The 24,547-nt window shown below is 47.2% G+C and overlaps 1 protein-coding gene across 1 annotated transcript in view; it reads right to left on the bottom strand.

The window, feature by feature from the left end:
* Positions 1–17,145, bottom strand: part of LOC118778921 (agrin-like) — a 93,967-nt gene extending 76,822 nt beyond the window's left edge. Inside the window, exons 1-2 of the mRNA XM_036530720.1 lie at positions 16,585–17,145; positions 13,394–13,655 (exon numbers count right to left, since the gene is read on the bottom strand). Coding sequence (XP_036386613.1) covers positions 13,394–13,655; positions 16,585–16,791 — 469 coding nt within the window. The 5' untranslated portion in view covers positions 16,792–17,145. The remainder of the gene's footprint in view (positions 1–13,393; positions 13,656–16,584) is intronic.
* Between the last annotated feature and the right edge of the window lie 7,402 nt (positions 17,146–24,547).

The raw sequence follows: 24,547 nt of genomic DNA, 5'->3' as shown, positions 1-24,547 counted from the left end.
GACAAGATTCCTTCAAATCCAACAGCTAGAACACCGCCCAAAACTGAAATCAAAACCCCTTGAGTGCTCCATGTTCCTCTACCTGCAATCGGGCTTGGCACTGCCGGATGGCACCAGGCCCAGGTAGTGACCGTCTGGGAATGGTGCCCTCTACACTCAAAAACTAACCTGAATAACTAACTACCGAATTCCACCTGCAGAACCCCCAAGCCCTCCCCCTTCCTCAGGGTGCTGGCCATGATATGTGGGAAGCAGAGGCGAATCGCACAGAGGCAAGGCAAGCGTGGAAAAGAAAACACAAGGAAAGCTTTCAAGGCTGACCTCTGACCTCTTACCTCTGGGAGAGCAGCGGAGGGACTTCCCACAGGATGGACTGGCGTGGCCCGAGGCCAAAGGTCAGGCTGTCAGGACTGGAGAGGACAGGTATGAGTCAGGAGCTTCGCCCACCCCCTCCGTACGAAGCAACACAGCAACACCATTGGCCAGCACCAATGTTACTGACATGTTACTCCGATTCTCCGCTCTGACTCTGCATCGGGCAGGAACCCAAAGCCTGCTTATGTTTCAGGCTCTTTGAACACAGGATGGCAGGTAGGTGTTAAAGTTTCTCTTGACCCCAGTGAACGCGTCCTTCCTTTTCTCTCTGGAGGGCTGGAATATCACTCCAGTTACTTTACTACACAACTACCACCACAGTTACTCCAGCCTTTTTCTACTGTAGTTATACAGAAACAAGAAACATGGTGGGCAAAAAAAATTTACCCTCTTGGATTCTCTGACCCAGTTTAACTCCATCTCAAGGCCAGAACTGCCAATAGCCTTGATTTTAATAGCTGTTGAAGATGTTCCCTCTTACTTGACAAGACGGAAAATACAAAAGACAAAGGCATTATGAACAGGAAATGAATAAAAGAAAGCAGATAAAGCACTTCCACATAACCATTCTAATGACTTTAATAGCTACATTGTGTTCGAATGAAAAAATTCACGGGAAAAAAAGATGAGGACTTTGTTTTTCTTCTCTATAAAACTAGCAGGTTTATTCCAGGAATTCAGCCCATGGCTAAGTTTGTCTGTGTTTGTATGTGTGGTGTGTGTGCGCCTGTATAGGTGTGTGTGTGTCACATGCATGTGTGCATGTGTGTGCGTCGTGTGCACAAATGTGTGTGTGTGTGTGTGTGTTTTAAGTATACGTGTGTGTGTGTGTGTGTGTGTGTGTGTGTGTGTGTGCTTGCATATAAGAGCATGTGTGTGCGTATGTGTGTGTCGGAGTGTACTTGTGTGTGTAGCAAGCATGTGTGCGGTATGTCACTGAGGTGCTCATTGGCAGAGCGCTCCCTGTTTGACTTTGAAAGCTATCGCTTCCTCGCCATTGTTTGCTGAAACAACACCATTCCGGGTGACAGCTTTTCTCCAGCTCTGGCAAATCTCTGGGTTCAAGTGGCCAGGAGACTTCGGGGAGGTGTCGTCACATTCCTCAACCATGAGTGGCTGCCAGCTTCATGTACATGTGATTGCCCCGCTCCAGAGCTAAGCCACCCTTCCTCCATGTCCCTGTACTGTCACATACTATGCCAAACTATGCCAGTCTGCCCCACCACCCCCCACCAAAATTGACACAGCCAGACCCAGCCATGAGTGGAAGGCATTGATTCTCTTCAGTTTCTGTGGTAGGACCTCTACTCAACTAGGCAGCGTAATCTACAGTCCCAGTTCTACAGATGCAGGACAAAGGGTACGCTACGAAATTTGACTTCAGGTCCTCTAACAGCATAAATTCTTCCTTCCAACACGCAATGTAAAAATGGCTCCATCGCCCTCGGCTGGAGGTTGCACAGACAGCAGAAGTCTCCCAGCATTGCTTGGGGCTGGGGCTCCAGGGATCCCCCCCCCCCCCCGGGGCCGAGCTTCACAGCTCTTTGATTGGAACCTTCTGAAAAAGTTTTGAGGGCAGCCCTGCGGAAAACTCCAGACGGCAGGTGTGGGTGCTGTCTGCGACCATAACTGCACAGCGGTATAAATTCAGAGGAACGGGAGTCTGCTATTTCTGTGTGTGTGTGAGTGTGTTGTGTGTGTGCGTGTGTGTGTGGTGAGGGGTGCCTTGCTTTGAGGAGCCCTTGTCAACACCTTGTAGCTGGCCGAGACGGTCGGCTGCACCCTGTTATTACGCCAGCATGTTTACTGCCACAAATTCTTGACTGATTACAGATGTGTTGGGCTTGGAAGGGCCACGGCAGGCCGGGCGGAGTGTGGGAACTGGGGCGGCAGCTTGCCATGGAGATACCGAGGAGCCCCAGCCCAGGGACCCCAAGGCGGCAACGCTGGCAACCAGTCCTGTCCACCTGACACCACACAGCCGCGGGCAGACACAGAAGGAGAGGGATACTAATGAAGATAGAGGGTGGAGAAATGAAAAGACAGACAGCAGTTTTTCCCTCGCTAACCGCCATCCCTCTCGCAGGGGCGGAAGTCCACATGAGCACAGCGTTTGGGACCTCACCCGGGTGTTCAGTGTAAGCACACGCGCAATTCTCATTCGTTTTCGTCCAGGAGCTTCTACGTCGTTCCACCTCCCATCAAAACAAAACCCAAACGCACCCCCACGGAGCTGTCGGAGAGACGAAGAGGTGGCTGCTCCCGTGCCCAATCAGACACCACAAGGGGTATGACTGCCAGTGTGAGGCCACAGGTGCCTGACCCGAGAGAAAGAGAGAGAGGGTGATGGAAAGAGAGATGGGGGCTGAAAGGGAGAGGGAGAAAGCAAGGGAGTGAAAGGGAGAGGGAGAGAGAAGAAGAAAGAGGGTATGGGAGGGGGAGTAAGAGAGAGAGAGGAAGTGGGAGTTAGGAGAAGAGAAAACAGGGAAAGGAGAGAGATAGAGGAGGAGATAGCAGGGAAAGCAAAGGGACAAGGAGAGGGAGTGTGGTGTGAGAGAGAGAGAGATCAAGCACCGGAAATCTGCACAGCATGCTCCACTTAAATATTAACCAACATGGCCTGAAGTGCACCTCGAGACCAGGGTCGGGAGAGCTGGGCGGGGAGGGGGGGGGGGGCTTGAGCAGGGACGGATTTGGCCGCATAAGTGGATTCCTTCTGCTTCCCATTGCAGCACGAGGAGGGCTGGAGGAAGAAGCCAGGCCTCGACATGCACGCCTCTGCTCCATTCTCAGGCAGCACGAGGGGCTCCCCCTCCCCCCCTGCGAGGGCCACCGTCACGGAGTGAACAGACACCAACTGCAATCCGCTTGACCGGAGGGAGAACCTGAGGAAAGGCTAATTCTCTTCAAACACTTCCAATACGCCCTCCCCTTTCCGATACTCAATCACTGCTCAACACCAACATCACTTATCTGTACATTTGTTCCGATTTATTTTTTTTTAAGGGACCGCTACACAACTACAAAATGAATTACTCAGATGCCTGCTCAAACGGGTTTCTCCGAAATGAACACGAGCAAGATATGTTTTTTCACCATCCTCCCTCCCGACGCAACAACATGTTCTCTGATCTGATCAGGCATTCACGTTTTCTGTGAAGCTGAGGAAAAACACACACACACACACACTCCCACAGGTGTAGCCTCCACGATTTTCATCGGGCCAGGTCCCCCGTTTGTGCCGATGCCATACAATTAAGATTCCCCTTTCTCCACCAGTCACGCAGAACTCAAGCGCGCCAGCCCCCGACACCGAAACAGACACCGTGAAAACAAATTAATTGTCAGAAGAATAATCAGGGTGCTAGGCAACAGACTGTCAAAAAAAAAAAAAAACCTACAGGCACAAAATTGAAGTTGGCTGCCACGATGCATTAGTGAATTCGCATATGAATACAGAGCAGGTGGGTATCACTTTTCCCCAAATCTGTGGTAAACATGATTTACATAGAAATTCACATCAAAAGGAATCAGAGGCCATTGGATGCTTTCTCTAGTGTTAATGTGCAACCTGGAAAGGTTAATGGTACTTTGAAAGGAGCCATCACCAAGGAAATGCATCTAATTGTGGCTTGAAATGTTTTCTTCAAAGACTAGAAGCAATGTATAATTGTGTATAATTTAAGACAGAACCTCAGTGGAGGCTTTTTGGTTGGGTGCGACGAGTACAGTGTTTCGAAGCTGAGTGGCTGGCGGGGTTGGAGCTTATCTCCATTCTGCGGTGGGAAGACGCCGAAATACAAATACACCCCCTGGTCAGGGCACCAGTCTATCGCACGCCTGTTACCCACAATCCATATCTACTGATTGTGAGTGCAGAAGGGAAGTGGGTATCATTTTTAAAAAGTGTTTGTTACAACTCATTGTTGATTTTAACCTCTAGCCTCTCAGGATCAGGACAAACACCCCTTAGCTGCTGGAGCTTTCTGTGCCGGTTTGTCCAATCAGATCCTTTTTACTCGGGTGTTTCATTTTCTCACAGAACCACCCCTGGAGCCTTTTAATCTGGTGAAGTGGTTTTGGTGGCTGCGGCAGCTGCCGTCCCCTCTCCCGCTTGGTCAGGAGATGTTGATGTCGGAGACTGTGAGGAGTAATCTTCCAGAACCTGACCCTTCTCCTCCCATTCCAAACCGCACCACCCATGTCCTTTCACGCCTCAGAAAGCTGCAACGCTTTACCTCCAGTCCCACCTTTATACCTGCAAATGGCAGAGATTGCTCACGGCTTTCCGGCTTGCCACAGAGACCTCTCACCCAGGGCCCTGAGAACAAGACGGTGACACCCTGAACGGCAGAGATTGCTTACAACTTTCCGGCTTGCCACAGAGACCTCTTACCCAGGGCCCTGAGAACAAGATGGCAACACCCTGCTACTTGAACCGCCCCGCAGTCGCTCTGAGTAAGTGTCTGCAAAATGACAATGTAATGTAATACAATGTGACAAAGGAGTGGGGAGACTGGATAAAACTGGAATCCCAAGTCCTCATGGCTCACAGGAAGCGTTACTCGGCGACCATGCAAGTCTCCCCAAAAACAACCCCTGTCCCCCTCTCGCTGAAGCCTGTCCTCACCGCTGAGCTCAGAAACACCCAGAACTCTCATCCCCGGTCTCCATCCTCCACACTGCCTCTGGAGTCCGCCATGTTTGTTCACACTAGGATGCCTCGTGAACGTGTGTGCACCAATGTACCACGCACATATAAACTCACCCCCAAGGGACAACTCAGCCATCAGATCTTTCCCTTGATCCTCACGGTTTTATTCCCCAAGGACTCACCACAGGAGCTCCACCGCTGGGGTCCAGAAAGTAAGGAGGGGGCAAACATGGGGCGAGTAGGAGAAAAAAGGGAGTGGTGAGCAGTTGCCCTGTCTGCCTGTTATCATTCACCAATCCAGAAACCAACATCACCTTTCCAGACAGGCCCCATTTCCATTCATTCCACTGAAAACTGTTTCATAATTTAGCAACTGTAAAAGCTGTTGACTCCAGGCGGCTGGCAAACAGGTAGGTTTCTCCACATCAGCCCTGATCTCTCCTTCCCTCTCTCCCCACATCCTTGTAATCTCACCCTCCCTCTCCCCTCATTGACACTGTGAACAGAACCGGTTGTAACCGGTCTGGAGCCAATAAAGTTTGTGACTCTTTGAGCCTGTCGAATTTGCGCAGCGGTGAGTTCACCTTCTCCAGAGGGGGCCGGCAGAGTGATGTGCACAGGTGCAACACGGCTGTACACGAGGGCGTACAAGGCTTTTTATCGTGCCAGGCAGCATTCCGGCAAGAGAGACGCAGCATAATGCCGATTATATAGTAATTATCCTGGCTTTGAATTCGCATAATGGATCTGCATCTCCTAAAAAAAGGATTGCTGTCCATGTAGAGAGGACAGAATGCAGGTGCATCTCAGGTGACCACAGACGCCACACATCGGAGCCGACGGGGTGCTGGTCACACCGAGAGTTCACGCCATTGTGGCAGGCTGGGGGCATGACAAACACAAAGCAGTATCCCATCCAGCTGAGATACAAATCAGAGATTCAAAGGCATCTATCCCACGCACGTTTTCCCCCCCTGGCGCTGATGCCGGCAGAGTCATCTCTGATCATGACGGGACGCCAATCCACTGCATCCATAGAAGCTGGCTGCTTGTTACCCTTCACTTCGGTTTGCAAGGCAACCGCACTGACATCAGCAGTTGCTGGATGTCAATCACAGCCACTGAGCGAGGTATGACCCACACGCTGATTTATATGGCCACCTGTCGAGAAATATTTCGGAATGTCACAGTCCGTGCCTTTGCAAAGCCAGAGGAAACACATTCTTGTCCCGTGTTTCATCACAATGGCTTCACTTCATCACTGACGAAACAGTCACCGGAAATCAGCCAGTCCTGCAATCGTAAATGAGTCAAAGCTGAAAAAGCTTTGACTCATTTAGCTGTACTGTTTAGCTGTACTGTTATGTCATTTCTGTCATTGTTAACGAATGCTGCTTGGCTGTTTTCGATCAAGTCAAATATGATTATATTCACAGTATATTTGATACGGCAAATACTAGTGTAGCATTTGTTCTTTCAACCCAGTGTTTTTCACATGCCTGTATAAAATCACAATAGTTACTACATATGGGCCTGAGATCCTGCTATATTTCCTAAAAACTCAGTGAGTCAGCAATAGCAATAACATTTACATTTACATTTATTTATTTAGCAGACGCTTTTATCCAAAGCGACTTACAAAAGTGCATACAGCAAGTATAGCGACCGTATGGGGACAGGATGTGTACAGTTCCACAATGAGACAGTTCTCAGCTGAGAGAACTTCTCAACTTCAAACGGCGCAATGAGCGTCAGGGTAAAGGCGGTAACAAGAAACAATTTAAAAAGCACAATTTAAAAAGCACAGCAATTTACGACAGCACTGATAGGGGGGGGGGGTAGCAATTGTGTGCTGGGTCAGTCCAGGTAGAGTCTGAAGAGGTGCATCCTCAGGCCCCGTCTGAAGGAATTGGGTGAAGAAGCTGTCCGTAGCGAGACAGGGAGTTCGTTCCACTGCTGGGGAGCGATAACAGTTGCTAGCTAGCAAGTGTATACCAGCGTGCAACTTCAATTCCAAATATGCCATGAGCAAAGCCCTCCTCTTGTGAACTAAGCTGAGATGGATCAATCCGGCTGAAGTCTCTCAGTGAAAAACCCCCATTAACCTACAACGCATTATGTCACCTTCCATTAAATGTTCTGCTCTTTATAAACCTCCCCTCAACCTTGCCAGCCCTCTTCATTCCATTCCATTTCATTCCATTCCACTCATTCCAAATAGCACAGTCCCTGGAAAATAACCTGTGTGCTTGAGGTCCCAGTAGTCCCTCTGCATTAATGATGCACCATGTTTGTTACTATAAACACATTCTTTGGAAAAATTTGTCAAATAGGAAGCACACCCCAAAGAATACAGGGCCATGGCGAAAAGCTTGGATGGAGAAGCGACGTGGCTCAGGCGGATGTTTCATTTAAGATCGGCACAATGCAAGGAGAAGGAGAAAATAATATTGGAAAAACCACCAAGCTGCCTTCAAACGCCTCCTCTTCTAACAACCCTCTGAATGAATCACAGCAACCAGGTCTCATGAGAGCGCGCTGTATCAACAGACAGCGGGCCTGGTGAAGTCTGAGGGAGGAGAGATGAATCGCTCCCTTCAGCTCGGACAGCGGCTCTCACTCATTCACAAACCCTCACGTGCTGCCGGTTCACCCGCCACACAAGCGGGAATTCATGGGCTCGTGCTCACAAGTGTGCAATCAGATCAAAAAATGTGCCAAATTTATCTCCAACCCAACCGCAGTGATGAAGGCCAGGCTTTGGGATGACTGAAGTGGATTAACTCAAACATGCATCCTGACGACAAGAAGGGCGCCCACGAGAGTCTTGTGACTTCCCGCAATCCTTGGCTCATTTTCTGATTTTTTTTTGTACCAAACAAGAAAGTGCTCCTTTCGTGTGTTTGGGCCCAGAGGGACGATCCAGGGAGACTGTGCTTCGGCAATCCCTTTCTGGGAGCCTCATTTGCTTCCCACAGGGACATGCGGACACACGTCAGTCTGGAGACCAGGGGAGGGGGGGGGGATAGCCAGGCATAGGGTTTGGCGATGGAAAATCAGAGGCGTTTGAGGTACCTTCAAACGAAAGCAGTGGAAACAGGCCTAGGCTGAGGCATCGGGCTGTTACACCTGACACCTGGTCACCTGTCGGGGCTGCAACCCGGCCACTAACAAGGGTGATCCCCTGCTACCCCCCTCTTCACACAGAGCCCAAACGCCTCGGATCAACGTTCTCTCTACTGCCCCCTTCCAGTCACAGCATGCAAGAGCACAAGTAATGGAGAGAGCTTCTCAAGAGGGCGGGAAACAAAAACGTCTTCTGAAAAAACGTGAAAAGTGGGCCACCTGCCCCTCTTGTTTCACCCCCCCCCCCCCCACCCCACTGAGCACAAGCACGATGATAGCCATGGCATTAAACAGGGGCCAGGGGCGAAATAAAATTTGCTGATAAAGTTCTCCAGGGAGGCTGTTCAGAGCGATAGCATCTCCCCCCAAGTCAGCACCTCTCGCCCCGCCCTCCTTCCACCTCGCTGCACGAGGCAGCCAGAAATGACGGAGCGTTTTTTTTTCCACCCTCTGCCCTGCGAGCAAGCTCAGCCTGGAGAGTCTGCAGACGGAGACAATGCCCCCAGGCTGCATCCCCATTCCAATGGCTTCACTCTGAGGAAAAATAAAGGCTGTTAAAATAAATACATCATGCTGTACAGCATTGTTGCAGATTTTGGCACAATCTGCAATACGCTTGAGATATCCCAGAGACAGAATCTACACCAAGAGGGAAGCAGCCATTTCCACTGGGAGAAAAGATAATCAGAGAATAAATTGTACTGCGGTTATGGTGAATTTGCGTACCGCGGCCACACTCTGCCCGGTGCCCAGATGAAAGCGCCGTCCAGTAACCCTGCATGAGGACATGAGCAGTAACGCTCCCAGGATGGGGAACCAACCAAAACGTCCCTGGCACTTTGGCCCACACCTGAATATAGAATCTCCTTGCTGTCTTTCTCTTTTCTCTTGCTTCACAAGTCATCAGTATCAGTGGAAGAAAGAATACAACAGGCCTTTTTTCTCCACCCTCTAACCATACCTCCCCTAACACCGACCAAAAATTTTACTCTCAATCTCCACCCAGCATTCCTAAATTTCTTGATGTCGAGGAGAGGGCAGAGAGGAGCCGAACAGGCGCGGCGCAGGTACGGTCTTGTTTCGCGCCGCTACCCCCCACGGTGCACTTCTCCGCAACACGCCGAGCTTAGCGCCAGACCTCGGCTGCAGCTTCCCGCAGCTGCTGCTGCACGTGTTGTGTAAACAGAAAGGAGGATATTACTGGAGGCCTTATCTGAAGCGATCTCCACGGCTCCTTCCAGGGTGCATTACCAAGAGGAACCCCGGGTGGCCTCGTGCAGGAAGTGCAAGACGGGGTGCAAGCGTTCAGTTGGATGTACGCATAGAAAGCAATTAAAAATGGGGCTTGTAAGAGCCGTCTGCCAAGAGCTTTCTAGGTCCGGTGAAATGCGTTCCCCACGGAGGCCGGGTTTCGGAGGATCAGATGCGTTCACCAGAGGGGAGGCTCCCCTGACAGAACGAAATGATCTAAGTGAAACCGTCTTTACCAGAATGAATCTGTGAACAGGCTTACGTAATGCCTTTAAATGGTTTGCGTTTTTAAGGTTTTTTTTTAAAAACTGCCTCATCCTAAGAAAGGGGTCCCTCCTACAAAACAAAATTGGCAAAGCGTGAAAGTGTAGACCTCTGGGCTTGAGCCAAAAGGAGGTGCAAAACCTCCTTGGCCTCAGCAGAGGTGGACCTGTCTATTTACAGCGGGACACATCCATTGCCCATGAGCTTAACAGAGTAGCCCCTACCGAAGGACATGCGTGGACGGCAGACTCCAAAATGAGCAGGAGCCCTTATTGCCAGATTAGCATTGCTCCCAGAGAACAGGCTTTAAGTAATAACTTCTGAAGGGTGAGCATTCACCTCATTACACCAACCCTTTGAATGTACAACACAACACCCCTTGTACCAATACAAGCACTATTCCTAATTTAGATAAAACGTGAGCCGGAGCATCAATTATTTCTTTATTTTAAAGCCTCTGAAATCTGAATATAAAATGAACATAAACAGGATGTTTCTGTGTGGAATCCAGAGAATACATACACGAGGATGACGCCACAGCATATCAGAAAAGAAAAACAAAGCCAAAGCTCTGCTTTTGAGCCAAGTGAGGTCAAAGGTCAAACAAGCGATCACATTTCAAGATTTTAATTGCTTTTTCAATGCTGATTTGGCACTCATGTTAACTAGCCCGAAATCCAATCTAATCCAAATAGGTAAGAAGAGCTGACAATATAGGCGACAACCTTTAGATGAGTGGAGGTCACAAACTGAGCAGCAGGAAGGCGATCAGGTAAAAAAGTAGCTATCAAATGTAAACCCTTTCTCTAGAAGGCAGAGGCAATGTTTTTTTTCCTAAAATTTCTGCACGTGTAAATCTGTATTTTTTATGTAAAACATGGACCAAGCTTGACACAGCACTAGACAGCCTACTCTCTACAGAGTAGAGTCTAGACTGTAGAAAAACAGTAAGCCTAGTTGAGCTTGTCAAAACTCCTGTTAAAACGGTGCTTTAGAGGTACAGCAAACACCTTGCTAAAACAGTAACGAGACGCGAAAGACAGGAAGCATGGCCAACCTTGACACAACTACAACAAACCTGAAACTCCTTGCAACATTACCTGGAGACACCCAGGAAGAGAAATGCAACGCACTAATCGCCCTGGACAGGGCTAAGCCTCACAAAGCCTCTTTCTCTCACCGTCTCAGAGGGGTTTTATCGTGGCCGATGTAACACTCTCGGTTATGAAATGGTTATGTGGCACTTCTCTTAACCGGCCTTTCAGAGGAGCAAGCAAAGGTAAACAGCAACAAAAGCACATACGCTCGGTGGGATTCATTAGCGCCGACGTGAAACCTCCCCCTCCCTCTCCAGACAGGAGAGAGAACAAAAAGGTTAGCGGTAAAGCTGTTTCTGTGCCCAGACAGACAGGTAAAGGAATTCCTACGTGCATGCCAAAAACCTCACTCGCCGTGGCCATCTGGCCCACTAGCCAAGGACAGGAGGAGAAATCGGCAGGAGGACACCCTGCATCTAAGGGCCTTTAACTGGGCCGACGTCTCCCGGACAGGGCCCCAGCGTTTCGGACACCCTCCCCCATCTCCCTCCTCCCCGGCACGTCCAGCCAGAATACGCGGAGGATTAGGGCTCCTGATCGCCAGCCAACATTGTCAGGCCGGGCTGCGCAAGCTGCCGAGCAGGCGGGCACTCTCCCCGCTGGCACCATGGAGGGCAGCCGCCACAGCAAGAGCACAATTTCGGCTTTATCCGAGACAGCCACAGTGCTCCTGTTGAGCCTCATGCATCCCGTGCAGAATCTGCTGCCTATTCTTTTGATAACATAATGTAATAAATGTTTTTTTTTGGTGCAGCTTTCTGCTCTGAGCACTTCTGCTTAAATCGCATTTAAGATTTCTCATGCCATGATGCTGAAGTTTGCATAAATAGGAGCCCTTGTCCAGACTCAGGAAGCAATTTTGAGAACTATTTTAAGACTGGTTTTGAGACAGACAAGGCTGAGCCTTCTTCTATTGCATTCATCTGGCTTCCTCCTCTTCTTTCGGTTGGCCTCGGTTCTGTGATTAGGACAAAAGAGAGGCACAGGACACGCTCTTCACCCCCCTACCCCACCCTCCACTGACGAGACAGACACACGGACGACAAATACAGATACTGCCAGGGAAAAGCACTTCTGATTGATCAGCACCTCGAAGCTCGAGGTTACAAGCAAAGACTCATGTGTTTCCTCCACCTTGATTTCATGAAAATGTCCTTGAATATGATTCAGAGCCTCAGCAACCAAAAGTCATTCAGAGGCATAAGAATCACTACTCAATTTCGCACAGGGCAAAGCGCCATCACCAAGAGGGCACAAAGGCTGAGCAGGTCATGACAAGACATGGCCATCACCCACCCTCAGTGTAGACGGAGACAACGTTATCATTTCCGTGGTGCTGAACCATGCAAGAAAGTTGCGGGTAATGAGAGCAACTAAAACTCTCCCGCTGGTGCCGAGCTGCGTGTTTCGGCGAGGCCTGTGCACTTTTAAACATCGCCTTCCTGTTCGTCTGATCGGATCCCTCTTTCCCCATTCCCCCAGCGCCTGGGTCTGTGCCCAATCACTCCCACGCAGCTGCATACTTGGCTGGTAAACCAGAGCCGACCTGCATCGTCTCATCTAGCGATACTAATGGCTGGAGGGAGGAGGGCTGCTGCTACCACCTAACTGTCTGTGATTTGGAAGGGTGGCTGGCACTGAGGCAGCTTTTTGTAATGGATAAAAAAAACACACAAACAAAGCCAGCTTTTTGATGGAGGACAAAAAAGAAAGTCTGTGCGCCAGTGCCACCAGCATGTAAAACCGTGCCAACGGTTCAATCCACAGCTTTCATACCACACGGTCTCGCAGCCAACAGGCACAGAGAGAGATGCACACAGAGCGCACCTCCACAACACAGGGAAACCTGCAATCGAGTTATCAAGGCCCTGGAACTTGTTTTGCTCGCGCCACAGCCCAATTGGACCCGCCTCTTTAATCTGCTGCAAGATGGGTACGGCTACAATCCACGGGGGTGACCAGCTTGTCTGCCTGCAGGACCCGAAAATTACACTAAATTGAACCCATAACGTGAAGGAAATTGTTATCTGCATTAACCAAGGGAGAGCAGCGCGGATCGGTACCAGCTGGCCGGATGCTGATGGCTTGAAGATGCCAGCAAAGGCAGATGCTCCTTATCTTCTCTGGCAAGAAGCAGACCTCTTCATATATCCATGCACTGATTAATCACATTTTCGAATTGGATGCCTTTCCATTAAACGGCAGCCAGCACACCTGGCTCACACCTGTGCCCAAAAAGGTTTTATAAGCCTCATGTGAAGTCAAGAATTGAATATATAAGAAACACCATGCTTGTGTCTGCCACCTTAACCCTGGTTCCACACTGATGCCCACGATTACCAACTGCATTCCACCCCCCGCCAATTATTCAAGACTCCCCGCTGCGACCTTCACATACCAAAGTGGCACAGCCCATACACCACCTCAGGACAAGGAGGCGATTGGGATATCCTTGCAGAGCGCAAGCCTCTCGAATGCGGGCTCAGACAACATGGCACAATGCAAATTGAAGTTTAAACATACGGGACACCCCTGACAAGCACACACAGTGATCCGTGGGGGGGGGGCAGAGTTGGGTGGGGGGGAAGGGCACAGAAGTGCACAGCAGGCCCGTGGCCACGCCTACCTTCCACGCAGTTCTCCACCTCCTCCAGGTTGCGCAGGGTGATCCTCATCAGGCTGGAGTTGAGCATCAGCTCATTCTTGTGCGCCGGCCACATGTACTCCGGCGCCAGGTTGACGAAGAAGATGCGCGTGTCTCCCGTGGCCACCTGGTTGTCGCAGATCACGGGGTCGCCGAAGCCCCCGATCATCACCTTGTTGCCGCCGTCCAGCAGCACCTCGCCGTTCACCGTGCCCTTGCCCTTCAGGTAGCGCCACACCCTCACCTGCAGAGGAAAACGGGAGGGAAAGGGACAGTGAGGCTGGCTCTCCAGCGAGCGAACACCGCCCTCGCAGCCCTCGGGGACCAGGTGATCTTTATCGCGCATTCCAGGGTAGGCCTTAATCGCTCGGGTTTGGGATGATTCAAAACACCTGCTCTTCCCTAGTCTTAATCAGCCCGTAATTGAAGGCACCCTGGACAACCTGCAAGAACCTGCTACCCCCTAGGGACTGGGGCTGCTCGAGACGGAGGCCTAGCTGGAGCTCCTCTGGGGCACGTGTCCTTGGTGATTATGGATTCTAATTTCAGACTGGGGCATTCCCACACCGCAACTGTGCCTCAGGCAAGGTGTTCTACCCAGAATGCTTCATGACAGCCAGTCAGGTACATGGGACAAATTATTGGAGATGACAATTTAGCAATCACTCAATCTGCCTCAGCTGGAAATTTTCATAAATGCGGAAACCAAGGGTAACTAAGAGGTGTTTTTGCATGGGGAGTGATATTTGTCAGAAAAAGAGGAACTGACAGATATACAGATGGGGTGGGGTAATCTAGAGCATTAGTTGTTCATTCTGAGATGCTGCTGAGTGCAGCCATATACGTTCCAGACCTACAGTCTGCATGACCTGGGAACTCATGACATTACACATGATTTAAGAGTGTGTGTGTGTGTGTGTGTGTGTGTGTGTGTGTATGTGTGTTTGTGTGCGTGTATGTGTGTTTGTACATGTTTGTGTGCGCATATCTGTGTGTCTTAGGGCAGGCGTGATCATGGGAAAGTAAGCCCCCTTCCTGGAGGAGATGGACTTCATTTCCCATGAAGGATAAGTGTCTACTGCCTCATCTGATAAATTGGCACCCTTTTCCTCTATGGACCTGGCGTCAGCCTGGCTCTCTTAGTTCCCATAGCGTTTTTCCATCATCTTTGTTTTCCATCCTGACCCATGTCAGCTCAGACTTCCACAGTATAGCTGGGGCTGCCCTATCCGCAAGCAAGCTGTGGGCAGAGGCCACAAGCAAAGCGGCCACACTGCTTCCATCAATCTCGGCACTAAAAACCAAGGAGACAAACAAGGAAAGGAGGAAGGCGTATGATGCCATCACTGACCACACTACACAACTGGAGATAGAAGTAATGTGGAGTCTAGTTCTGTTTTCTTTTTACCAGGAAATCCTCAGCCTCAGACCGTGTGAACTTCATGTAGCCGTCTCAACCTGGGCACACACCAGCATTGAGAGTGACATCATGTGCCACAGCTCTGGTTGAGGGTAAACGGGTGGAAAAGCGATTGCGCCGTACCACGTGAGCCTGCTTCAGCTGCACCTCATACTGGCCACCACTACAGCGGAACAAGCGGCAACATACCCACTCTGTTTGCAAAGGCTGCACCTCAGGTTCACTTCCAAATGCAAAGCAATGGAGGCACAAAAGTTCATTCATAGACAGTAGGTGTCTGGCGTCAAAACGTGGAAAACGGTTTACTTTCTCTGTTGCTGCTGTACGTTAAGTTTCGTTTTAATGCAACTATTCCCGGGAGCTTATTTTCATAATGAAAAGCTCTCCAGAGTCACTTGTCATCAATCTTAGTAAAATGCGCTAAGGCAGTGACAGTGTGTATCGAATCACACTAGTACAACTGCCTGGTTGTGTGGCTTTGCGTTTTGCGAGACAAGCGCTAACCAAGCGTGACACAGCAACAAGTGAATCGCGAAGTGCGGCATTTCCAGCGTCAAGTAAGGACAGTAACATGGGGTATTGATGAAATTAAACTACAGTGCGCGACAGTCAAACATGCCCAAATATTCCACATTTTGAATATTAATTAGTGGTAGTATTCATTAGTAGTATAACAGCAGCAGTAATTTTCAAAAAGCACAACTCTTCTCACAAGCTTCAAATACTTTGGATGTGTCTGTTCTATTGTATTCATGTTGCCAGGTTTGAAACTGGGGCAGCCGGTGCGGTACGTCTGCTGACTACAAAAGCATATTGCTTTGTTCAGTGAAAAGCTTCAGCGTTTTTTTTTAACCTGCAGACAAGTCCACGCGTATGCTGTGGTGTGGTCAGATTCTACGTATTGACTTGGGTGGGATAGCCTTCTATACGCTGCAGTTGCCGCGTATGGAGGGATAAGGTTATAATCTTGAAAGCATGCTGTTCCGTTGTTAGCTCGGAATTTGTGCCCGTGAAAATATCTAGCCATATAAGGAATAAGGCCACATGCATATTAAAGTGTTTGTTGATGTCTGTCTGGTCTCTGAACTCTTATCACTGACATACCTTGACACGGGGTAGTCTAAATTCTGTAAAACAGCTCTGTAACTTTCTCAAAACCACAAAAACGTGTTAACAAAATCAAGCATTTACACCTTATTGCAAGTGTTCTGCCATATTTTAAATTAATCATAAATCTTTTTGTAAATGAGGCATTTTTCTTTCGCTCAGAGGGTACTGTTCAGAGATATTTAACGGGAAAAAATCCTTAAGAACTACATAAAAACTGATCTGAAAATGCAGTTGTAGGATATTGTATATAATATTGTATGTGTTCTTGCCTGCATGCACTAGATATTGAAACAAGACAGCCAATCGACACGGCACAATACATGAGTAATGGGAAATAAACCGTAACAGACAGGTGGAAATCTCGTTTTGTGCAAGTTCACTACGTGTCGTTTTTCACTGTAATCAATGTGACGGAGAACATATAGCCTGGCATCTGAATGCTACACACGCAGGTGCAACCGGGGAATATATCGCCATAGGCGACACTTTTTTTAATAAGCGAAGTATCTAAAAGACACCACACACCTCATATGCAAAAAAGAAGCACGCGCCTTTACCTCGGTTCATTTTACAGACATGACAAACTACAGTATGGCCATCAACCCAGCGGGCCGTGCACATACTTTCTCACGATAGTCTTTACCTTGCACGAGTAGGTGTTGTGCACTGGATCCATGTTCATGATTTCTTCTACAGTCCCAGTTAAAACTATATTCGCCGCTTCCTCCCTTTTTTCCAGTTCACTCTCGGGGCAACTTCCATGACAGCAACGTTGGTGCAAAACCCCAACAATAATCACTGCCCACCAGTACAACTTCGTGCTCCGTTTACGTCCAGTGCCCATGGTCATGAAAATGAGTACACTTTCCAAATGTTCTCTCGACACGGTTCACAAACCCAGAACTGCACCGTCAAAATGCAACCACAAAAAATACCAGCTTCGTACGGAAGGAATTCTCAACTTCCCCGCAAACAGCATTGAATCTCGGCGGCAGCTAAATTTCATGCATGTGGGCGGCAAGCGAGCTACTTTGCAAGAGGGGCAGAGAAGACAAGCGATAAATTCTTTCCCATAAGAGAAAGAATGTCCTGCGCTGCCAGTCCTCTCCCTCGCTTTCACTCAGTTCTTTTCTCCTTCACAAGAATGACGCGGCTGATTTGCATGCAATCTCAATTCTCGGTAAGATTGGTGGAAAACGAAGGAGCTCCGATTCTTTCGCTCCCGAAGCTGGTGCAAAACGCCACCACTCGGAGAAACGACAACAGCACAGACGTCCACACGCGGATGGCGGGGGCTCCAGGGATTCCCAACACAGGTGGGGAGTGTAGTAGTGGATCGGCCTACCAATAAGCGTGCGCGGTTCACTCGCACATTAGTTTACTTGTGGTTCACTCACACGTTCTCTTTCATACGGACTGAACACGAGATAATGGTATATTTTGATGTATCGCATAACGGTATTCTCCTCGGTGTCGTCCATAGTCTAATTCCAGACTACGCGTTCCCATGTGTGCATTTTGTTGCAGAGGCAAAGTGCTTGATATTTCCGTTTCTCTAAAGTTGTAATTTCATTGCATGTTCATCTATTCTTGGATAATTACAGGGTTGTGATGTTCAGTCGGACAGAATAAGTAAAATGTATTTGTGGAGATGTGCTGCTGCTAATGTGTCCCTTTTCCTGTCCTTTTCATAAGGGCTTACTCGCTGAAACATTACGGTTGTTCATTTATCAGGTCAATTACATATTCAGTTTATTGGATGCTTTTATATAAAAATGATGATAATATACTACACATGCCATCAACAATTATAACACGTCCTCCGCCTCCTCCATTGCCTACTACACCGCGAGTCGTTTTGCCATTCGAATTAGTTTGATGAAACAGCTATATGCAAATAAGTTCACAGAGTGTTTGTTAATCGTCTGTTTATTTTGGGATTAATAACAAGGTTCGCTCAAAAGTATCGCTGTGGTACAAATACGGGAGAATCTGCAGTGAGTTAGAACAAGGACAGTATGATTTATGTAACCATACCCATGTGTTTCCTGTACAGTATCCGTAGTGGTTTCATAGCGGGATGATCATTTTTAGTGGGGACTATAAATGGCACTACAACCATATTCCAAAATTTAATGTAGCTGTGGAAGTCACTGCATATATTCAGGCATTATCTTTATAAGGGATCAATTGCTCAATATTTAATATTTTTAGGTTATCATCTAGTAAGTATAAAAGAATCAACATAGCCCTGAAATGTAAAAACAGATGTTGCTTTTCAAATCCAAACAGTTTCTAGTGTTACAATGCTCTAGGGTTGGTGGATAGTGTTTCTGGTTCACACTGCTGCTGGCCTGACACACCCTGTGTAATCTCATGAGTTACCAGGTCATGTTGATTAAAATTCTGGTCCACTTGTTGTCACACTCTGAAAGTAATGTCAGAATAAGTAGCTGATACCCAAGGTGAGCCCACTCACTGCTCCTCATCAGTAAATCTGTCAGACCTTTTGCTTGTTTAGATTTTGAAACCCACTGGTTCCCTGTGCCACTTCTGTACAAAGGCAGCTTTAAGTAGGGTATGGAATTCCTCGAAAAGAAAATGTTATCAAAATCAAATTGTGAATTACAGCCGTCGACAGAGATGAAAGATAGCTTTGTATTACTGTTCAAGCTGGTACCTTTCAGCTCTTCTGTGAGATGACTGAGATTTGAAATTGCAGCAATTCAGCTGTGTCCAAGACACATTCTGAAGTTCACTTCATCATTTTTCATAGGGGGTTGAGTACAGGGAGTAGGGAAGTTGATTTTGACCTATTCAACCGTGTAACTATTCCTCAGAATGCGCATAAACACCTGTTCTTCCATGTGACTTCACTGAATCACATAAAAGATGAATTGACTATCTCTGGAAATAATTTTCATTTTGTTTGTCAGGCATTATTATTAGTAGAGGTGATGATAGTAGTACTAGTAACTGTAGTGGTAGTAGTAACAGTAGCAGTATTGGTAGTGAAAGTGATAATGTTATTGCTATTATTACTGTTTTTATTGTCAGTGATAAAATGCTTTTAAAATGCTTTGTACAGAGATGCCAAGAAAACTACAGATCAAGAAGTGGAAATTTAAGCACCGAAACAATCATTGTAAAATCAGTGAACAATACCTTTAAATTCATTGTTAAAAAAAAGAAATGAAATCAATTTTACCAAATAGATTCTAAACAAAATGTAGAAGCATGCAGCTGATTTGTAAGTCGTCAGGTTAAGCATTAAGAATTCCAGGCACCTGGTGAGCGGTGGGTGCACAGATAAGTGTTAGGCACAGACAGGAGGCTGGTTGGGTAACAGAGCAGGCCTCGACTGACATCACTGCCAACTCTTCAGAGCAAGTTGCCCCATGCCCTCCAAAAGTCACTTTTTGTTGATGAACATTTCTATGCGTATATTTTCTGCATGTTTCCTTCATTCTGGGGCACTCATACAATAACTACCAAACATGCATTTTATTTGTTTTTATTATGTGGCAAGGGAAGAAAAATCTAGGAGCGTGCGTGGAACCATCACTAGGACACTACAGAAGTCTCTGATCTGGCAACTAAATTGGTCAGTTTCCACACTGTTGGCAGTTCTTGTCTGACTACAGCAGGCTTCCAAGCCTTGGGTACGAGAGAGGTCTCTGTGTGTAGGTCTGATCACAGCCTGTTGCACATGCTCAGATACAGAGCATCTGAACTTCCTGCTGCTGCATCAGGACACTTGCAGAGGAAGCACCACAAGGCAGATGGCCTCGGCCTCAACCCTGCACCACTGCCAATGGTGACTGAATGCTGTCCTTTTACGGCCTCAGTCATTCAATGGTCATTCAAACCAGAAAGAGTAATCACTGTGATATGTGTGATACGGCAACAGGTGGTCAGGAACCCTGGTGTTATTATTCAGATGTATGTAACTATTTTCCTCTTCTTTGAGGGGGAGAAATTAATATGCCTTTGGAGAACACCATTTATTGTGAGGATTGGCAATAGCGATACCTCAGTTCGACTGTACAGCCAAGCTTATATTATGAAACAGAATGGCACATGCATCAAATGTGTTAAAAGCATTAAGCCATATGTATGTACAGTATTCACATTAAGCAAGCTGTTAAGGTGAAATAAGCAGGAATATGTTGCCACATCGGGTGGCGGGTGGGACCCGTGTGTGAATTACTCATGTAACTATAACATGTGAACAGATGGTTTAATTTCAATGGCTTTACAAGGCTGATTCAAACACATTCACACACATGGGTTTGAGGGTGGTCGGTGTGTTGTGCAGTGTGGAGGGCATTAGTCACCAAGAAGAGGGCTATCTCCATTGAGTGACCAGTACATATGTCAGAATGGTGGGGGTCAAGGCTATCATTCCAAGAGAGAAGAAATGGCAGTTGTTAATGAACAACATGGTTCAAGGTTTCAGAAAGTCACACAGGTTTGTATGAAAACTGAAAGGAAACAAATGAATTTTAGAAAGGACAAAAGCAGGGTGAGAGGAATGGGAGAATGTCAGCAGTTACTCCTTAGAGTAGACTGGATGAAACTGGTTCCTTTGTACCTGTGCCCAGCTTCTAACATGGGAAGAGAAGGAAGGGGAGAGGTCTACATTGGGGAATGAGCCAAACAGCACAATGGGGGATCATCTAAGGTTTACAGCTGCTTGCAGATTGGCCCTGGTGAATTAGGATTGCCTCGGGGAAGAGAGTGAGAGTTATGTGAATTGTGGACGTTAGCAAAATTGGAAGAGAAGAAAGAGTTATCAGTAGCGAGAGTGAAACAAAGGGAGGGGGGCGATGAGCACAAAGGAAAATGGAAGGAACTGTTTTGCAAGTGTAGCAACCAGGATTCTAGCATGATAGTATGACATCCCTGGCACAGTAATTTGAAAAGATGGAGGAAGGTGAGAGGAGGGAACAGGAGGGAATGGTGGAGGGAACGACATTGATGCAGATCTCAGGTAGCCTGCTTTTTCTCCACCTCTCAGCAAGGATGGAGGAAGGATGGAGGTGAACCGTGGACTAGAGTAGCTGCGATGGAGGACAATGAATGGAATCAAGAGTTAATGTAAAGGATCCACCATGTTGAAGGCTGTGGCTCAAACAGGGCAAGAAGAACCAGCCAGGCTGGTGAGGGGCTAGACAAGGTAGACAATAAGGTGAAGGCAACACAATTCAGACATAGATTAGAAAAACCATTGACAGATGGGATACAACAGGTAATGAGGTTATAGCAGAAAGTGACAGTTGACATGGGGGGGGGGGGGGGGGGGGGGTTCTCACAGAGAGGAGAGAGAGAAGGCGGAGGCCAGTAGTTAGAAGGCATTATCCGAAAGGCTGAGCAGAGGGACAGGCAGACAAGAGTGCAACTTCCCATGAACACAAGGTCCAGCTGTCTGCCTGCTTTGTGTGTGGGAGGTGAAGGATAATTAAACCAGCAGAGTGGTCGAGTGGGTGGAAGTTGAAAGTCACAGAGCAGAGTCGCTGATGCACTGTCATCCGGGAGGGCACTGAGAAGGCCAAGGAGGAACACAAAAACCCACAAGGCTGCTGGGGTGGTAACAGAGACAGGACTGAATTCAAAGGCTGGAACAGGCAGTGAGAGTGTGGCAGCAAAAGTACCACGTTGCCATCACATCCAATAGCATGAGGTGAGCCACGGCAAGGACAGAACAGCAGTGTGTTAGCAGAAGTGTTATCCAGGGTGATCCAACCCTCAAACCCTACCAAAGAGGACGAGAAAGACTGTGGAGCCACCTTGTTGAAGAGGAAGGCAAATGAGAACATGGTAGACGTGGTAATTTGTGGCAACCTGACAAACTGAAACAGTGGTGGGACAAAATGAAGGCTCTGACACTGTACAATGATGCTACAAGTAAAACCAGCAGTTACTTATTCAATAAGGTACTAGGGGACCAAAACTGTATCTTCCTTTTGTCAATAGGTCACATTCTCTCATTTTAAGGTTAGTAGCCAACTTATACCAAGCTATGACTAGAAAATACATTACAGCTTATTTTAATATAGTGAGAGCAATAAGATAAGCAAATACCTTTTTTAATGTTGTTTGAGGCCATTGAAATTGTCTGTATGTTTGTGTTCTTTGCTTTAATTGTTCTTGTCATCAGAACTTTAGGAATATATTAGAAATATTTAACTTCTTTGCCAAAACATAAACTGTTCTTGTTTAAAATAGCTTCACATGTTTTTGATTATTCAATGAAACATTTTCAATTTGCTTTGTTGTAGTAATCTCTCTCAAAAGCTTGAAACGTGTAAAATGAAACCTTAGCCCTTAGACTCAGCCCTCGATAATATGGCATAAAGCTGATTGAGGGGAAATTACTCAAATTATTACAGTATCTGTAATGAAAATCATGAGCCTTGTATAATTTGTATTCTGTATTAAGGAACATTATCCTTCAAAAGGCAAAAGGCATTCCTAGTTACCTAAGCCAAAGCATTATTAACAAGCAGGAACCTGTTTTGGAATATGATCATTTCCTTTGGTTTTATTTACCTAGTAACTGCAAAACAACTTATTTTTCATGTACCTCATTCTGTCGCTCACTTTGAAAGATAGTGAAAATTTTATTCTTGCACTGTGAAAAATGTGGTTATGTGATTATTTGTGATCAGTTATGTCCTTTTATGTATGTGAGACCCTGTGGTTTGGCTTCCATACTTGAGGTTAAATAAGTAACATGAAGAAACGTCTGCATTTTCACTTTTGGAAAAATCAAACCATATAAGTCCAAACAAGTCAAACCTAAATAAAGAAGCCAAAAAAGTAACTCAGCTTCCCAGCACACAGACTTGTGTCCAAAGTAAACACTTACAAATTGCACACAAATTCACCACAAAATGAAACACAGTCCGTGTAACTTTACTTGTATGAATAGAAAGCCATTTATATTCATTTTTCAGACATCTATTATTTACCCAACCACAGTGTTTGCCTGCATTATTAACTGTCCAAACCTGTGATTCCTAGCTTCACCAAATCAATGTGGAGTAGTGTGTTTATACTGTTGCCACCATAGTATTATTACAGCAGCTGCAATTATGACTTCAAAATGTGACCACTTGCCAAAGCTTAGTTCAGAAGTACAAAAGTACATTTACTGTACATACATAACTGGAACAAGGCCAAGTTACAGTATGACCATAACTCAAACAAGTCAGGGTCAATGTATGTACATAACACAGCATTTTGATGCAGCTGTGTCAGGAGTGGCTGCAAAGGTCACATGAGGATAACGAGGTTGCTGCATTAATTTGTGTTCCTGATGCATTTCACAGATGGTGATTTGGAGTTACACAACAGGTAATGGAAAAGCTCAGCGCTGGTTCTCTGTGAGCGTGAGGCAGAGGAGTGCTCTAGGCCCTGCGCTTAAATTCTCAGTGAGTGGGCCAGGGGCCTGGACTTGATGCCTTAAACAGACGCAAGCCAGCACCCAGACGCCGCGGACGCTCCAAAATCTCGTCCTATCTGTTAAGGCTGAGCGTTCGCCCACCTCCCCCCCATTCCTCCCTTTTCACACGGCCTCCCCCTTCACTCTTTCGCCCACCCCTGAGAAACTTAATGCCGATGTGACTCGGCTTGCTGGAGCCGTTGTAATCGACCTTGTTTCAGAGCTCCGCCGTTTTAATGCATGTCTCCATCAGTGGAGGGAGGCCCATTTGTGATGTGGCAGCTGTGGAATGGAGTGTTCGCTTGAGAATTCAGCCAACGCAAGTCAACGGAGAGGCCTGGTAAGCCATGCGAGCAACACAAGCTAAATAGCATCTAAATAAGTTTGCATTTTGTTAACTCAACCCTCCCAGTGGCGATAACCTTTCTTTCTCCTGGAGGGCTTTCAAGAACACGCGACATATCACGTTCGCTGGCTGCCACGGAACCACTGAAGCTCGTCGTTGCGCAGATCTTTGAACCCGATCAAAGTCCGCCAGTAAACGTGCTCCAACGAGTTGCCGATTCCGAAACAACATTTTTTGTCACTTGACTCATGTGTTGAACAAGCGATTCCTATTCAATTATCAGACCAGAAATATGTGTCCCCTCTAGGCATCTCATTCTCCTGGTTTAGCGGGTAGTTTGCTCAAATGTTCCAGGACGTCATTTTAGTTTACGTAGTCACAGTTTAGAGGTACAGGCTGTTCTGAAACAAATAGACTGTAAGCTGCAGGGTCTTTAATAGATTGTATTATAATTATAGACACACTTGGCCAGGTTGATGCCAAAAAAGGAGCCTAATGTGTCATTATGTCAGATCTGTCATCAGACAGGTGATTTTTAAACCAATTTACAGTTTAGCACACTGTGTCTGACAGAAGGTTTTCATGTGGCACTGAGTAAATGGGGTCTTCCATTACAGCAATCTTCACATATAATTCGTCCTCACACTGTGGCACCTAACTCATATAATTTCACTGTACGCTTGCCAAGGAGAGATGGTGAGAGAGAGAGAGAGAGAGAGAGAGAGAGAGAGAGAGTCGGTCACAGACTGGAAAGTTAACCCTGAGCTGTGCACAGATGTTCTGTCCCTGAGTATAAGGAAAGCTTCGTCCCAT

This window comes from Megalops cyprinoides, chromosome 6, assembly GCF_013368585.1.
Source record: "Megalops cyprinoides isolate fMegCyp1 chromosome 6, fMegCyp1.pri, whole genome shotgun sequence".
NCBI classification, from domain to species: domain Eukaryota; kingdom Metazoa; phylum Chordata; class Actinopteri; order Elopiformes; family Megalopidae; genus Megalops; species Megalops cyprinoides.
The sequence above is the reverse complement of the archived record's forward strand: the minus strand, read 5'-3'. Positions and strand labels throughout refer to the sequence as shown.